At 51.9% G+C, this 16,844-nt stretch overlaps 2 protein-coding genes across 4 annotated transcripts in view; one reads left to right on the top strand and one right to left on the bottom strand.

Annotated features, from left to right (window-relative positions):
- Nucleotides 1-1,224: 1,224 nt before the first annotated feature.
- Nucleotides 1,225-6,109, bottom strand: MON1A (MON1 homolog A, secretory trafficking associated). Of its 2 annotated transcripts, none has more exons than XM_065749297.1 (6): nt 5,825-6,109; nt 5,207-5,348; nt 4,516-4,983; nt 3,512-4,277; nt 3,239-3,386; nt 1,225-2,383 (listed from the first exon to the last, which is right to left on the bottom strand). In XM_065749297.1, exons 2-6 carry the CDS (start codon nt 5,331-5,333, stop codon nt 2,243-2,245), a joined length of 1,650 nt encoding a protein of 549 aa, XP_065605369.1. In that variant the 5' UTR covers nt 5,334-5,348; nt 5,825-6,109; the 3' UTR covers nt 1,225-2,242. The 2 variants fall into 2 exon arrangements, with proteins under 2 accessions (XP_065605369.1, XP_065605368.1); XM_065749296.1 differs by having other exon boundaries at nt 5,855-6,109.
- A 253-nt stretch (nt 6,110-6,362) lies between these two features.
- Nucleotides 6,363-16,844, top strand: part of RBM6 (RNA binding motif protein 6) — a 54,106-nt gene continuing 43,624 nt past the window's right edge. For both annotated transcript variants that reach the window (XM_065749436.1, XM_065749435.1), the window contains exons 1-5: nt 6,363-6,428; nt 10,599-10,708; nt 12,676-14,017; nt 14,829-14,918; nt 15,883-15,952. In XM_065749436.1, coding sequence (XP_065605508.1) covers nt 10,665-10,708; nt 12,676-14,017; nt 14,829-14,918; nt 15,883-15,952 — 1,546 coding nt within the window. In that variant the 5' untranslated portion in view covers nt 6,363-6,428; nt 10,599-10,664. The remainder of the gene's footprint in view (nt 6,429-10,598; nt 10,709-12,675; nt 14,018-14,828; nt 14,919-15,882; nt 15,953-16,844) is intronic.

Genomic DNA, 16,844 nt, shown 5'->3' with positions numbered 1-16,844 from the left:
GAGAGATATGCCGTGCGTTCCCGATGGCTGCGTGCCAGGTGCTAACGTGGGGATGGCTGGCACCACTCTCTTCCCACACCACTCTCTTCCCAAGTCCCATGAGCCTGTGGCGGGGGACAAATCCCACCCGACATAGCCTCTCCGAGCCCTTCCTGGAGACGGGGACCCGACGGGGGGCCGCTCGTGTTCAGCAGGGCAGGGTTGGGGACGGCTGCCAGCCCTGCGGGGACAGCTTGGGGACCTGGGAGGAGCCCTCGGCCACCCTCCGCCACGGGGCCCTCCAAGCAGCCCCGCGGCCGTTCCCCACCCCTCCCCGAAGGGCCCGGTCCCGCTCCGGCCGTCCCTGCCCGCCCCTCCCAGCGCCTGTCCCGTGCCAAACCGCACCCTGTCCGGTACGGAGCCGTGCCCGGCCGGGCGCTCACCTGATCGCTGCGGGCCGCGCCGAGTCCTACTGTATCGTGCCGTATCGGGCCGTATCGTGCCGTGCCGTGCCGTGCCGGGGCGGGGCGGAGCGGGGCTGTGCCGGGGCAGGGCGGGGCGGGGCGGCTCCTACCCCCGCACCGTGCGGGGCTCCGGGTGCCGGGGGTGGTAGAGCGGGAGTTGGTGACAGCGGGTAGGGGAAAGCTGGCCCGGCCCCGTGCGGCTGGTTTCCAGGCAGGCGGGACGGATTGGCTCTTCTTTTCCGCAAGTGTAACTTATTTCTCTGGGACATGTCGTTTACCTCGTGGCTGCTTCCCCCCCCCCTCCCCCATCCCCCCCTTCCCCGCTCTCCGCTCAAGGGCTGCGTGCAGGCGGTATCGGGCTCACGGCTGCTCCCGTAGAAGAAAGGGGATGCTTTTCACCCGATGGATCGCACGGCACCGGGACAGCTCACGGCCACCCGCCCGGGGCACTCCTCCGGCACTGACCTGTGCAGGGCACGGCCCCGCGCCCGCATCCGCCGGGACTTTGCTCCCCGGGACGGGACGCACCCGCCGCCATCGGGCTCAGACTGCACGCGTTGCGCAAACCCGGCAGTGCCGCTGGCTGCGAGCCTTACCCAACCGCTCCTTCCTCCGTCTCCGAGGCTCCCTCCCGGTTTCGACATGAGCTGGCCCCGGCCGGCTCATCCCGGGGCCTCTGCCTCTCCCGCTCCCCCCCCCTCTGCCTGAGACGTCACCCAAACGGTGACCGTGGACACCCAGATGGCCCCCGTCAGCCCAACATCAACGTGCCAAGCCACGATTCAGGTCCAGATAATGTTTATGAGCAAAGACAAGCGACTACAATCTGGCAGGAGCATAAATAAGGGAGCGGAGTCCCTGTGCTAGCCCTGCCGGGTTCCTGCCAGCCCCTCGGTGTCACCGCGGGGGCTTTCCCCTCCCGGAACACCGTCCCAGTGCGCAGGGTCAGGCTGTGCTTCACAGGGGCACCCTCGGAGCCGTGCCCAGTGCTGTGCTGCAGGGTGCTCAGCCCCACGCCAGTGCCAGGGGACAGCAGGGAGAAGGTGGTCCTCACACTGCAAGCCCAGCTCGAGGGGTTGTTTTTTGGAGGACAGGGGACCCCATGACACACTGAAGACACATCAGCACCCCATGCCAGCTGGGGCTCTGGGGGGGCCACATCACAGCTGCTGCTTTGGAGCCAGCACCACGAGCACACCGAGCGGCATCCCAGTACCCCGAGTCTCTCTGGGGCAGCTCTGTGACCCTGCAGGCAGGAGCCCACTGCCCTGCTCCCCAGCATTCACAAGGACATCCTTCTCATGGCCTTAGTGGAAAGGGACAGGGCACACATAGGTGCCAGGAGGACAAACCTACTGGCTCCCAGCCAGCCAGCCAGGCAGGGCTCCAGGACCTTCAGAGGCCGCCTGGCATTTGGGGGGCTCAGCTCCCCCAAAGTGGGAAGAGGAGCAATGCCAGCAATGCCCCAGTCGGCCCTGTCCCCAGCTGGGTGGTGTCACCTGCCATCCACAGGCACAACAACACAAAGGACAGAGTGGGGGGCTGCAGAGGAAGGACAGCCCCCCAGATGGGGGAGGCGCAGCCTGCAGGCGAGAGAAAGCCCTGCTCACCACAGTGCCTGGGCAGCTTTGCATCCCACCTCTCACACTCAGGTCTGGCAGTCCCATGGGTGGGTTTCCCCATGCTCTAAGGGTCCCCCTTGCCTTGTTCCCTGGCTCACAGACCAGGCTTCCTGGAGAGACGAGCTCCCCGCCACAGCAGGGGTCCTCCTGCTGGCACCATGCCCTGGGCAATGCCTGTCAGTACGTCTGGGGCGTGAGGATGAAGAGTCGGTCTTCCTCCTTGCGGATCCACTTCATGAGCTTGTTAACTGCACTGATGGCACCTGCTTTGGTCCCCAGAGGACTGTAGCATATGTAGAGCTCAAAGGCGCTGGTGACCTGGGGAAAGAAGTAGTAAATGATGGCCATATATCCACACATCCCCACATGGAGCTGGCAATGCATGCATCCACACTGGGCTACTGGGAATGGGAACAGCAGCTTCTGAGCTGGAGTGCATTAAAAACGGCTTGTTCAGCAGGTCAAAGGAGGTGATCCTCCCCCTATACTCTGCCCTGATGAGGCCATATTTAGAAAACTGTGTCCAGTTCAGGGCTCCCCACTTCAAAAAAGACCGGGAACTCCTAGAAGGAGTCCAGCAGAGGGCCACAAAGATGATGAAGGGCCTAGAGCATCTCCTCTGTGAGGGAAGACTGAGTAACCTGAGTCTGTTAAGTCTGGGGAAAAGAAGACTGATGGGGATCTGATAAATGTTTATAAATATCTAAAGGGAGGTGGGAATGCAAATAGATGAGGCAGGCTCTTCTCGGTGGTGTGCAGGACAAGCAGTAATGGCCTAAAACTTGAGCATAGGAAGTTGTGTACAAACATGCAAAAGAACTTCTTTACATTAAGGGTGACAGAGCACTGGAACAGGCTACCCAGAGAGCTGGAGGAGTCTCTTTCTGAGAAGATACTCAAGACCCATCTAGATGCCAACTTGTAACCTACTGCAAGGTACTGCTTCAATGGAGGGGTTGGAGTCAGTCTCTTGAGGTCCCTTCCAAACCCTATTCTATGATTCTATGAGCAGCAGGGTAGCTTACATGGCTGTCCTGTCACTCTCTGGCACAGGAACACCCAAAAGGACCGCGGGCTGGGGGCCACCATGGTGACCATAACGCTGGAGCTGTGCTGTGTGCCACCCAGAACCAGAGAGGGCAGGGTCACCCCAACTCTAAAGGCAGCGCTTACCCAAGCCAGGAGGTTTTCACGTGGGCCCGTGAAGTAGATGTTCTTCAGGGGGCGTGACGAGTTGTGAGCCCGGCTGTGGAGGTACTGATAGAGCCCCAAAAGCCTTTCCTTCTCCTCCTCCCGCACGTAGGGTGCCTCGATCTCGGGGCTGAAGGAACACAGCACCCCATTAGCCCCCACATTTCTTGGAGAAGGGGATTTGTGGAGAAGGCTTGTCCACGCCCCAGCCATGCCCCACAAGGTCCCCAGCTGTTTTTCTGCCAGCGTCCTTACCTGGTGAAGAGCCCAGAGCTCTTGGACTTGTAGATAAAGTGCCGCAGGTCAGGGATGCCCACCTGGGCAACGCTGTAGAAGGGGGTGCGCAGGGCCTCCTGCAGAGCGTGGTGCACTCCTCGCCGCCGCAGGCGCTCCTGGAAACGCCGCTTGCAGTCAGAGACTGTGAAGAAGTCCTCACGGTCAGTGGAGACCAACAGGAGGCACAAGTCCATCTCCTGCTCCAGGTAGGAGATGTGGGCGTGGAAGAAGCCGCTGGAGTTGAACTTAGGGAGGCAAATGGGAGTCCAGGCTTCCCCCTCCCGAAAGGAGGAGGAGGAGCTGATGAGGTTGAAGAGCAGATGAAGGTCGATGGGGTGGAGGAACTGATCCTTCTTCCTCACAAGAGAAACCAGCTGGTTCCCCGACAGAAGGATGGAGAAGACCAAACTCTTGGCCTTGGCCTGCTGGAGGCTGGTGCTCACAGCATCCCGCACACTGGCAGCCAAGGGCAGGCAGCGCACGGCACCCATGAGGAAGCTGGGGTCGTGGGCCATAAGATCCAGCAGGTTGTCAGTGATGCGCTCAGAGCCAGCAAGGAGCCTGCGCAGGTCGTAGTTCTGCTTCTGCTGGAAGATGTGGTTGAGCTGAGTCCAGGTGAGCAGGCTCAGGATTTGGTAATAGATGTAGAGCAGCTCGTGTGCAATCTCCTGCTCAGACTGCCGGGTCCGTGCCACTGCCACCAGCACCAGCGGGCTCTTCCGCACAAAGACCACCTTGTAGCCGTCTGCTTGGGAGAGAGACCCCATGGGTTGGGGACAGAGATGTAAGCCTGAGTGTGCAAGGCTGCAAGGGGAAGCTCCCACCTCCCCCCAGCTACTAGCCTGCCCCTGGGTTCAGCTAACATGTCCCACAGTGGCAGGGGCATGGGCTGAGCACTGCTGCACAAACCTCTGGATGATATGGGCTGGGACACCACAGAGGTATGCTGTGTCACCACCCTGTCCCAACCCCCGGCACAGTACCTGCATGGATGGACCGGATGGCATTTTTCTCGGCCTCTAGGAAGGACACCAGGGCCATCATGACACCCATGGTGCTGGAGAGGGCTTCCTCGGACCCATAGCGAGAATACACAGGCTTGCCGGCCTCACTCAGCACAAAGACGTGCTTCCGATGCATGCGCCAGGTGTCCATGGTCACGTCCTCCTCCTCTTTTCCTGACAGCACTGAGTCATGTCGGGTGGCCTGTGGGGATGGCTCCAGCTTCCCCTCCTGACTCTGTCTCATCTCCTCCTCCAGGTCGAGGGCCATGCCCGTGAGCTGTGTGCTCAGCTCGCTGAAGTCCTTGCTGATCTGCTCCATGCTTGTGGGCTCAGCTGGCTCCCCTCGCCTCTCCTCAGAGCTCCGCACGACAGCCCCTCCATCCTCAGGACTTGTCAGGTCCTCATAGGAGTGAGTGTGCACAAACATGGCTCCCTCCTGGCCCGCACCTGGAAAGAAGAATCAGTGTCCACCCTGCACCAACACAGCAGATGGAGGGTGCAAAAGGGACAGAGGGTATCAGGGAGGGTTCTGCTCCCCTTCCTTTTGGGAGACAGAGAAGCACTATTGTCCCATGGTACCCAGAGGTGCAGATCCTGCTAGAGAGTCTCATATACAGGATGAGGAACTGCTTTTCCCTCCCTCAGCCCCACTGTGAACTCTGAGCCTTACCCGGCTCTGTCCCCTGTGCCAGCCCTGGTGTGGGGCTCTCAGAGCGCTCTGCATGCTGTCCATTGCCTGGTGCCAGGGAACCGTTGGGCACTTCCCAGCCTTTCTTCTTGTGTACATCTGCAGCCATTCCTTGGGGCAGGACCTGCGTGTAACCCACAGTGTCAGCCTGCGGTGATCCCCTCCAATCCCCTGGCACTGAGCTGGGGCTGTGCCAATATCTTTGTCCCCGCACTGCTGGCTAAGCACAGCACCCGAGCCCAGTGAGACGTCAGAAAGCTGCTCTAATCCAGCAGGATTTCCTCCCTCCCGCGGCCTCAGCTCCTTTTAGGCCCCAGCACCTTTCATACAGGCTTGGCCTCGATTGCCTCTGCGCCTAGAAGGCTGCTGGGCAGGGGACTGGGGTTGCAATGAGCAGGTCAGGGGGTGGGCAAGGGGGTTAGAGAGAGGACAGAAGGGGCAGGGAGAGCGCAGGCCCCATGACCGAACCCAGTAGTGTTTGCGCAGGGTGGGTTTGTGGCCCTGTGGCCCAGGGAAGGAATGGGGCGGCTCCGGGACGGGGGGTGCTGAAGGGCTGCCCCTGAGGAGGGGGCACATACAAACACATATGCATCCACGTACCTGAACACAGACAGCCACACACGTACTCACATGCACACGGGCGCTTAGCAGCTCAGCAGAAGGGAAAGCAGAACGGGAAGCCGCGGCACGGGACGGCCGAAGGACGCAGCGCAGCACCCAGCAACCTTCACGCCTCCTCCCGGCACGGCGGGGCCTAAGAGGAACAGAAGGCACGGGCACGGCGGGCGGCTGCTTCCCGGCTTGCCCCTGCCCCGACCCCGGTGCCGGCCCGCCCCCCCGCCGCTGCCATCTCGGCGCCCGTCCCTCCCTGCTCCGCTCCTCCCCACCGGCTCCGGCCGGGCCCGGGCCCTCCGGCCGTCTCCCCGCCCTCCGGTCCGGCCCCTGCCTCGCCGCCCCGCGGAACTCTGGGGGCTGTAGTCCATACGCACGTATCCCGTGCCCGTTGCCGCTAAGGCGGGACTACATCTCCCAGCAGTCCCCGCGCCGCTACCCCCTCCCCCCCCCCGCGGGGGATGCCGGGAGCGGTAGTGCGGCAGTTGGACTCCGCTTCCCAGCGTGCCGCGCAGCGGGGCCGGAAAGTGGTGGGTACCGGAAGTTCCGGTTCCCGTCAGCGGAGCGCTGGGCCTGGCGCGGCGGTGTGGAGGTGAGGGGCGGTGCCGCCCCGCGGGCTCGGCCCGGCCTGGCCCGGCCCGGCAGCGGGGGCGGCTGCGGCGGAAGGGAGACGAGTGCGGTGGGGGACGGCCTGGGCCGGGAAGCGGCGGAACGGGACGCGGCTTTACACCGCGCTGCGGTGGAACCGCCCGGAACGGCGGAGTGGGGCCTTTTCCGGGGTGCCGGGCCGCGTCCCCGGGAGATGGGGCTGCGGGCTCAGGGTGAGCCGCTCCGGCCGCAGTGGAGCGCGGCGGCTTTCTCGCGTGTCCGCGGGGCTCTCGAGGCTCCGGCTTTCGTGGTGAAAGTCTCGCAGTCGTCTGTGCGTCGGGGCCTTCTGGAAGTGTTGCTGAGGGGAGAACCCGCGTTCGTGCCCCAGTACGATGCCCTGAGGGGCCGCCGGGCGCTGTCGAGCCTCACGTGAAGTCCTTTGGGCCTAACGAGGGCAGGAGTCTAGTGGGAAGGGCGGGAAGTTCACCCTGTTGTTTCTAATACGCACTTTCTCAAGCGCAGTAGAACGAAAGAGCCCCTACACCCTTCTGTTTCAAAGTGAAAACCTCCTGCCTGGTGCCTGACTGAGGTAACTTGAATTTCTCTCCCTTCCCTTCCCCCCTTCAGGGATGAGGTTTTATTATTTCTTCACTTGTACATCAGAGAGCATCATTTTGCAACTGAACTGGTATGATTCCTTGTCTGTTTTCAGTTCCTGTAGCCTGGGGAGGCATTTTCATTTGTACCTCTCATAATACTGGAGTTTCACAGAGGTTTTTCCTTTTCTTTAGCCTGACTCGAATTTCACTAACTGCGGTGTTATTCCACAGCAGATTACATTCAATGTTTGTTGCGCACAGCCCTGTGCATATTTGTTTGATTTCTTCATAGTCTATAAATACCAAGTTTGGCAGACTTGGCAAAATATTTGAGCAGAAGCTTTGAGTGCCAAAATGCTTTTTATCAAAATTGGATCTCTCCAGGCTTTCTTGGAGAGAAATGTGTCTGCTCTGTCACTAGCTGCTCTCCTACCCCAGTGTGCAGTGAGCCTTGGTGTGGACTGGGAGGTGCTCAGGGTGGTTGTTGACTCCTCTTTTACTTTCCCTTGGCAGAAACCTTTATTTCCTAGAAAATGGCTGCTTAGTCTAGCTTGGCTAACTGATCCTGGTGTACAGCACTGTTTTTTTATCACATCATGATGTAGGAGGGCCAGAAGAACAGGGTCTGCTGCCAGTGGTGTGTTTGGTTGGGAAAGCTGAATCAGTTCATCCCTAAATTGGCAGTAGTGTTTGCAGGGCTGTTTGTGGTGCACTGAAAGGAGTGGGACTCCGCCAAAAGAAGACCATGGGTGTGATGGCCAGAGCATGCTGAGCCCCTTCACTGTCCCCTCACTGCTGGGAGGGCTGTGGGACCCCCAGCTGCTGGAGGAGCTGTAGCCACAGAGGAGCTTCCTCCATTGGGATGCACCTTTGTGCATTCTCTGGGGGCTCTGCTACCAGAAAGTGGAGCCAGCTGGAGAGGATGAGGGAAGTATAATGTGTGCTCTCAGTATGCACATCAGCCCTCCTGAATCCTCAGTATAATTATAACAGCTAATTATCTCTTTAAAAGAGCTGTAAATCTGGGCTCTGTGAGTGAGTTGGACCAAATTGTGCGTTCTGTGGCTTTGCTGTTGTCTTGAAGCATCCTTTATTCTCATTTTCTTCAGATGCAGAGTTGTGACCAACGGAAGACAATAGTAATTGCTTTGCAACTGTGAGCACTTGAGGGTAGATTTTTGCTGTGCTTTCCTGCTGGCCTGGCCCCATCCCCAGACTCCGTTAGCACATCTTTGGCAAACAGCCTTATTCACCCTGACCCATCTGCCTGTGCTGAGGAATGAGAGGGCTAGGAGCCTGCTCCTGCCTTGGCCTCCCGCTGTGATGCTGCTCGTGGCTCTACAAAAAATGTGTGTTTGTCAGCAGATTGGCCTTGATTTCCTTTTGCCTGCTCTGGGGCTTGGTTGCATCACCTCTGTAGGCAGTGCTAGACAGTGAGGGGTTGTTATGAGCAGAGAGGCAGGAGCTGAGCTGTCAGTCACCTGCTGCAACAGGGCTGGGGGGGTCCTGGAAGTGCCTCATTGCATCTTTTGGAGCAGTTGCCTCAGAAATACTTAGGTGTTGACGGAAGTCTAAGGAGGTTCTGCCCTTGTGCTGTGGTTTGCTGTCACTTTGTTTTTTGAGGCTGTGTAGTAAACTGGATCACTGAAATGGCACGGGTGAAATATACCTCCTTTTGGCTGGTTATCATTGGTGCTAACCCACAGAAGCACAAGCTGGCACAGCTAACACAGTGCCTGTTGCCAAAGGCAGAGCAGGGGCAGCAGGTTGTTCGAGGCTGAACGGAGGATGGTTTGAGCCAATATTGCTGCCTGTGTTACTGAACCATGACCATGGTCATTAACATGTTTGTGGATGCTGCTGCATTGCTCACTTGGTCTACACTGGCTTTGATAGCAGTCCAGTGGTGTTGTTTTCCCATCTAATAATTTGAATATTACATCTAAACAGTTCCTAGTTGATAAGGGATTTTTTTAAGCATTTCTAAGCTTGCTGGCTTAATGGAAAGTGAAGTGGAGGAGGAAATCTGAAAGGGAGGAACAAGAAACTGCAGGTCTGCAGGCTGCCGAAGATCATGGATGGTAGGACTGGCTGGTGACAGCCAGCATAGTTGGGAGTGTCACAGCCATCTCTGCTTGCCTGTCCTCTCAGTGGAAGCAATCCATCCGTCCTCATTAAAGAAAAAATGGCAGAGCTCATGGAGGAAATCCTGGGAGGAGGGAGGTGCTTTTTACAGCAAGAGTCATGTGAAGCACAAAGGGACTGGCAAAGGCTTTCAAGGCCAGTTGGAAGGACCTGCCTCCGGAGTGGTGGTGTGACCGAAGATCCAAACAGTCATCATGGAGAAGGTCTTTGTCACACACTGACCCAAGCTGCCATGTGGAGGCGGTCCTGTGCATGCCACCTGCAACTGCTCTGTGCCCTGGATCTCACCTGTTGCCAGCTGTGTGTATGGAAGTGCTGAGCTTTGGAAGCAAACAGAAACAGGATGTTGTGTGCTTTTCATTGAGATTTACTGCTCTAGCCATGCTTGGTGGTGACTGTCCGTGCCATCTGCTCCACCAAACTGCTGCAGTTGGGTTTATTTGCTTTAGAACTCATTTGTAGAAGCACGTGAGCCCCAGGACTCCTCACCCTGGCATTTGGGCACAGCCCTGCTCTGTGTAGCTGGCTTGTTGGTAGGAACCTCACTTGTCTGGGCAAGGTGAAGATATCTGATCTGTAAGTAAAGTTCAAAACTGGATAGGAGTGAGCTGTTGTCATATTCACGGATATAAATCCACCCTTTACTGTGGTAGGGTGGAAATAAGTTTCAAACTGATTGATACGTGAGATAAACTCCTAAACCACAGCAGCTGGATTAGATGGAGCAGTTCTCAGAGCATGGATGCTAGCAGTGTTGTGCTGTGCTTTGCTGCAGCTGGACGTCCTTCCCACTTGAAGTCCTGGCTTTGGCAATCGCCAGGAAGTCCTCACCTTTGCTATGGGCAGAAAGAAGTGGTTGAGGTTTTTAGCTCTCTGTTGAGGCACGTGCTGTTCCCAGCACTCAGCTTGATTAGGGCAGTGCTAGAGAACAGAGCGTGTAATGATTTATTGGCAAAGCATACTCTGTTATCTAGATACTTTCCAAGGGCAAAGTAAGCCTAGCAGACCAATTGTGGTGACGGTTGCGTTGAGCAGCAAAGAGCTTTTGGCAGAAATAGTTTGGATTAAACATTAATTGCAAACTGTTGTTCAGGAATGGTCCTTGCTGTTTATAGATTGTGGTGTTCTCACATTTCCAGTCGCTCTGAATAGTGTTAGACAGCACAGTATGTTGAAAAGCTTTATGTTAATCAAGAGCAAATACCAAATTGTTTGCCCGCCCATATTGACAATTTTGTTTCAGAAGTCATTTGAAGCTTGTAATTTTGAACATATACAACAGCAACAATTAAATTCATTCATGCCTGAGAGGCATCATGGGCAGCTATGGATCCCACATGCTCCCACGTGCCTCCCCTGGCTGGTGGTGTTTTTATTCCATGATGTATTTTCATTGCCTGTGGCTTATTGTCATGTTATTTATTCAACAGGTTGTGCTGTCTAGGTGTTCTTACAGTGAATTACCTGTTTCTGGAAACCTACCAGACAAGGAAAACATGTGGGGAGACCATCGACAAGGCAACAGAACGGGGTCGTTTCGGTAAGCATTGCAGTGTACAGCTTGTTTCTGTAACGTGTTTAAATACAAAAAGCAGGAACTTTCTGTTTACCATTGTGCATGCCCTCCTGTAAGTGGGCAGTTTTGGTCAAAGCTGGGAGGTCCTTGTGGAGCTAAGAATAGGCAAGTGAAGCTACATGTAGCTTTCTGCATTTTTATGAAGCTCTGTTCTTCGTTTTATTGTGAGTTGCTTTCAGTATTTCTGTTCCTTTTCTGCAGCACCTTTTCTAGTGATATCCATTTAGCTGTTGTAAGCTGAGGTGGTGCTGTGCCATGTGAATAGCCACTGTCAAGACCTGCAGGAGAAATGCCTCATACTGTGATGTTGATTCTCTTCAACCACAGTTCCTGCCTTAACTTCAGAAATACCGGCAGCTTAATTGCGCTTAGAATTTTGTGTAAACTTCAGTTTAGTCTGCTCCTCGAGATGAAGTAGACCAGAATATCTCCATGTGCTTGGCTCCTTCACTATATGTTTTTGAATATCACTGGATGTGTTGTGAAGTTTTGAGTGCTGCTGACCTGCAACGTGTAATGTTTTTTAGCTCATGTTCCTCTGCCTGTTACCGGGCCCTGTGTTTGCAGTGGGGCTTTGGATATAAAAAATAAAATGCAGACACCAATTGCTAGAGCTTTCCTCCGTTGTGTGTAATTCTTTCATCCTTTGCTCACGTGTCCACCTCAGTTATTTGAGTATCAGTGTGATAAATGTGCTTGCTTCTGGCGTACCATAGTTTTTTCTGTAATGAGGGAATTTCAAATAATTGTCCAGCTGTAATGGGTCGAGAAAACTGATGGCACGAACTAGGAAAAACAGTGTCCTGCAGAACCTGTTCATGCTGGAAGAGTGATTGTGATTTGTGGCCCTATTAGTAGTGCTGCTCTGCTGATTCTTAAGTGGATTTAATTGGCATCGCTCGTTACTGTGCTAGGTGGGGAATTCTAACCTTGAAAGAAGTTTCAATTCCTGTTCCTTGTGGTGGTGAAGCAGGGGCTTGCAGCTTAGTAAATCCATATGCAGTTTGATTGGCTTTACAAATGTGCATTTTGTTGATGAGCAATTCTGTAGTGAAACTTGAAGGACTTGCTGTAGTTGCTAAGGAAACATCCCCAGATTAGGGTGGGATTTGGTGTTTCTGTAGAATGTGTTATTTACTATTCTAACTTCTCTTAATGTAGTGGTGCACAGCTTAGCTCTACAGGTAGCTCCATCTCAAAAGAACAAAGAACCCAAGGCACTGGATTTTGAAAAACTATATTAAGAGGAAACTTACTCCTGAGTGGTGATGTGCAGAGATCAGGAGAGCTTGTGGCTATGTGATTGTAATGTTGTTAACAGGACAGCCTGTCTTGAAACACGAGTGCAGGATAATTGCACGTGTTGATTATTGGCATGCTTCTGTGAGGCATCTTCAGAGTCTGAACTGATAGCTGTCAGTGTTTTGCTGGTTTAGACTCCAGGATGAGAGGCAAAAATGAGTCTGAGTAGTGTGTTACTTGAGCATGTTTGGTAGCCTTTGCTTTTGTTTGCCTCGTGACAGTGTGATAAATTAGCTGTTTGTAATATTGCCCGGAGAACTTCATCTCAGGTTGTTCTTCCCAGGCATGTGCTGGTGATGCTCATAAACAAACACACCAGCTGGTAGAACCTTGAACAGCTGCAGAGCTGTGTGCAGTGCAGGACTATGTGGATTGCTACCATCATTAACCCATTAATATTGCAGGTATTCCCTGTTGAGTGCTTCTGGAAATTGTGCTGAAATGGGAGCACCCAAGTTTACTTTCTCACATCTGTCGTATGCTGCCTCATCTTAAACTGCCAAACATCAATATCTTCTGCGGATCTTAGACTGTTACACCACTCTATAAAAAGTTTAGAGAAGAATGTGCTGCTATATATATTTCAGACTCTAAGCACGTTATGAATAATACTGTCTTTATTTCTACAGTGGGAGCCAAGAAGAAAGGTTTGCTCCCGGGTGGAACAGGGACTATCCTCCTTCCCTTGATAGTCTTGCTCAAGAAAGACACTCTGGCAACTTCTCTGGCAGAGAATCACTTCCTTTTGATATCCAGGCACTCGCAGGCCTCCTCAATCCTCAGTTTGCCAACAGAGAGGAACCTTCTTTCAGCTTTGGAGCTAGAGATGGACCACGTAGTGACTTCAGAAGTGGGGAGGGGCACCATGAGTTCAGGGGCAGAGACTTCCCACCATCTGACTTTCAGAGCAGAGATGAGTCTCAGCTGGATTTCAGAGGTAGGGAGCCGCCCCCTTCTGAGTACAGGGGCAGGGATATGTACTCTGGAGACTTTCGGGAGAGAGAAGGGCCACCTATGGACTTCAGAGGGGGGGACATTCCTCCAGTGGACTATAGAAACAGGGAGACATTCCGTATGAGCTACAGGGACAGGGAAGCGCATAGCATGGACTACAGGGGTAGAGATGAGCCCCAGTCAGATTTCAGGGGAAGGGGTTCTTTTGATCTGGACTTCAGAGGTCGAGATGGATCTAATTCGGACTTCAGGGCAAGAGATTTGCCCGAGGTAGACTACAGGGGCAGAGACCATTCCTATTCAGACTTCAGAAACAGGGATGTACCAGATTTGGACTTCAGGGGTGTGGGCACCTCTGATTTGGACTTCCGAAACAGAAATGCACCATCATCAGATTTCAGAAATAGGCACAGGTCCCGGTCTGATCAGGACTTTAGGAGCAGAGATATGCCTCCTCCTATGGACTTTTCAAACAGGGAAATGCCTCCTGTGGATCAAAACCTTGTAGATTTTAGACGTAACCAATCTACCATACCTTTAGCAGAAAGAGAGGGTTCTGGTTTAAGCGCCAGCAAGAGAGAGGAGCCTGCACTTGGTCTAGAAAGAGCTCCTTTTGGTAGTCAGAAAGGTGAATTTCAACACTCAGAAGCACCAGCCAGAGAAGAGGAATCCCTTGGATTGGGTCTCAAAGACAACGCTTCACACAATTTCCAGAATAGCCGTGGACCTCTTCCTGCTCTTCAGGACCAAGAGGAGCAACCTCAGACCTTTGCTAACAAGCAGCAACAGCAGCAGCAGCTTTCTGGGGGGGAGCAGCAAAGATCCGATTCTGATCTTGGGTTAAAGGGTGAAGATGACCTGGATTTCCTTGGAAGGCAAGATACAGACTACCGAAACATTGAGTATCGTGATGTGGATCACCGGCTGCCAGGGTGTCAGTTGTTTGACTATGAACACGGCAAGTCATTTTCAGAGGGAAAACTCAACAAAGATTCTAGGCCCTATAAGAGCCTTCAGGTAGGTGGCTTTGTCAATTGATGTTCCTCTTGAATGTGTGTTGTCCAGTGGGTGGGAGGAGCTGGGAGAGACTTCATGTTACATCACTTCAGTTCTATCCTACTTCACCGACCTTCTCTGAGATTAGCCTCTTGCTCCAGGCCATTTTAAGTGGTCATGCTTTCTGTCTTAGAAATATTTTCTTCATCAAAATGCAGTTTATTGAGAATTGCTAAATGTGTACAACTAGATTTGGTTCAGAAACCCCCCAATTTTTCAAAGGGAGGAAGTTATGGGAGAAATATTTTGTAGAATACCTTACTTTCTCCTGGACATCTGCCTATGAGTGCTACCAGAGAGAAGCTGCTGGGACAGATGGATCTACATAGAGCAGTGCAGAATCAACTTTGAAACCTGAAGTTAATTATAACTACTGCGTTAACAGCTACTATTGAATTCTTTTCCTACTTCTGGAAAGTGGGGAGAGGTTTTTTTGCATTTCATGTTTTAAAAACATGGAGATGCATGCGATCTAGGACGAAGATGGCCTCTTGGCATTTACAGTTCATTTGAGTTTTGTATATTGTAGGGAGATATTTTTGTGGAACTGGATCTCATTGCACAGTGTGTGATAAGCATACAAAGCTCATTATGCTAATGTTGCAGAGCTCTCTGAATCTTAAACAATGTTATGGTAAAGACACAAGCCGTACTGCTTATGAGCCTTTGTATTATACCTTGCTTTATTTTGCTGTGGTTTATGTAACCTATGAGTTAGTATGTCTGATGTGTTAAAAAACAAAACAAAACATTTTGATTGTATGAACTCAAGGACCAAGATTATCGGACCTGCCCTGAATTTGTGAAGCCAAGCAAGCTCATTCGGCTAGGAGGAGTGCCTGAAACTGCCACAAAGGATGATGTAAGTGGGTTGTTCTTCATCCAGAATTCACTGCAGGACTTTCAGAACTTCTATGCAATGTTTCTAAACTTAGCATTTTCAAGCCTGGTGAGTGTAATTCAGACAGTCTGTCATTTTCCCCAAGGAAAATCCCAATATAGAAGTGATTGCAATTTTATTTTCTTCTCTGATTATTCTGATTTTTGGAGGGCCTGGGAATGATTTTTTTTTTTTGCAGTCACATATGTGATGTTGGTGGGTGAAAGCCTCGACCGCCAGACTCTTTTTAACATGCCTTCATTCCAGGATTACTTTATATAGAGACAATATTTTTATTACTTCTGGTATTATATTTTGATTCTGGAAGACATTCATGTTTGGATGAACTTTTTCAGTCACTTGAAATTTCTAAAATGAGATCTCATAAAGACGGGGAAGATGTCTCCTTCTGATTTTAGTTTAAAAAAAATTGTCTAGGCTACAAGGTGAAATAAGTTATCTTTTCAAAGGCCTCCACTTCTAATTAATTTTTTTTTTTTTTTTTGGTGACAGCTCCAGACTGGAGAACACCTACACACAGCAGTTTTTGCAAGGTTTAGCTGTGATGATCAGCTCTTCTGAGGCTTAATACTGAAATCTGGCTAGTAGAGGACTCATGGCAGAAACTGTTAAAGGTAGTAAGATCTCTCTGACCTTAAATAAGGATCAGAGGGGAGCTATATGGCTGCTGTTTGCAGCATTTGAGCAGTTCAGTTCTGGTGTAAAGACTGGTTGCTTATTTAAACAAAAAAAAACAAATGACCAAATATGCCCCAAAACTTAAAGAATAGTTCTCAGGTACTGTGGGAGCTTTATCATAAAAGTGTAGCTGTTTATAACCGAATTAATGAAAGAAGCCTTTGGGGAAAAGGATTATACATGAACAAGGACTTCACTTTCTGAGGTTTTGCTTTGGAGACTGAAGTGGATCCTGGTTTTCCTGTAGATCCTCAATGCTTTCCGAGGGCCGGATGGGATGCCTGTGAAGAACTTGCGACTGAAGGATTACAGTTCAGGTGAGAATGCCTTTCCAGTGCTTCTGGTTTAGGGTTTACAAGAAGGTATTTTTCATACCAATATGTACCTAGCCAGTTTGACTACTAGAGTCACTGATGCCATGATTATAGGTGTGTTGGAATGAAAATGCTCACTGAGTTTTGTACTTGGACCTTTTGTCTTCAGAACTGGTGGCTGTGCTCACTGTTACTTCAGAGCTAAGGCATGTGTCCTGGTGCTTCTGGCTGTAGGAGCAGCAGAAAAAATAACAGTAAGGCTGTTCCAATAGCTACCAAGGATTAAAAAAAAAGAAAAAAACCCAAACCAGGTTAACTCTCAATAGATTGTTTTTTTTTTTCTTTTAAATAATGTTATTCAATCCTTTTGGATTGTTCTTAATCTTGTTTCTGAGATGGTTTGGTTGTGGAACACATCCTGCACAAAGAGTGACCCCATGAAACCTGACATTCCCTAATGCTTCTCCTTCAATAACATGAAGCTGTCACCCTTCTTAGAAATGAAAAAAGAAAAAAAAATTTATAAGTAAACATCCAATACTGGGTCAGAATGCTCTTCCTCATTTCAAAGAAAGGAGTTTTGCTGTGCATCTGATCAGTATATTTAGGATTCTGAAGAAAGAAATGCTTTGCAAGGCTGCTTTGTGTGAGTTACACTGGAACAAAGATGTGTGGTGCTAGGAAATGAGGGGGAAGCGGTGTGGGTTTCACTGGTAGGGAATGCTTGGAAACGGGAGGGGTTGTCTGAAGTTACCTCTTCTGTTCTGATGGTAGTGAACAGCTCCTGCTCCAAAGTACAGTTCTGTCATTTTTCCAAAGAAAGGAAATATGGCAGAGCTGTTTCCTTTGTATCTTTCTAAGCCAAGAAAAGCAGAGGCTTCTATCGTCATCAGTG

The sequence above is a fragment of the Cyrtonyx montezumae genome, unplaced genomic scaffold, assembly GCF_038088225.1.
Source record: "Cyrtonyx montezumae isolate F1298 unplaced genomic scaffold, pur_monq_1.0 scaffold_6, whole genome shotgun sequence".
Taxonomy (NCBI): domain Eukaryota; kingdom Metazoa; phylum Chordata; class Aves; order Galliformes; family Odontophoridae; genus Cyrtonyx; species Cyrtonyx montezumae.
The sequence above is the reverse complement of the archived record's forward strand: the minus strand, read 5'-3'. Positions and strand labels throughout refer to the sequence as shown.

Coding starts and splice junctions, on each gene's coding strand:
- MON1A (XM_065749297.1), bottom strand. CDS start 5,333: ATGGCTGCAGATGTACACAAGAAGAAAGGCTGGGAAGTGCCCAACGGT. Junction 4,984..5,206: donor GGCACAGGGGACAGAGCCGG/GTAAGGCTCAGA, acceptor TCTTCTTTCCAG/GTGCGGGCCAGGAGGGAGCC. Junction 4,278..4,515: donor CATCCGGTCCATCCATGCAG/GTACTGTGCCGG, acceptor TCTCCCAAGCAG/ACGGCTACAAGGTGGTCTTT.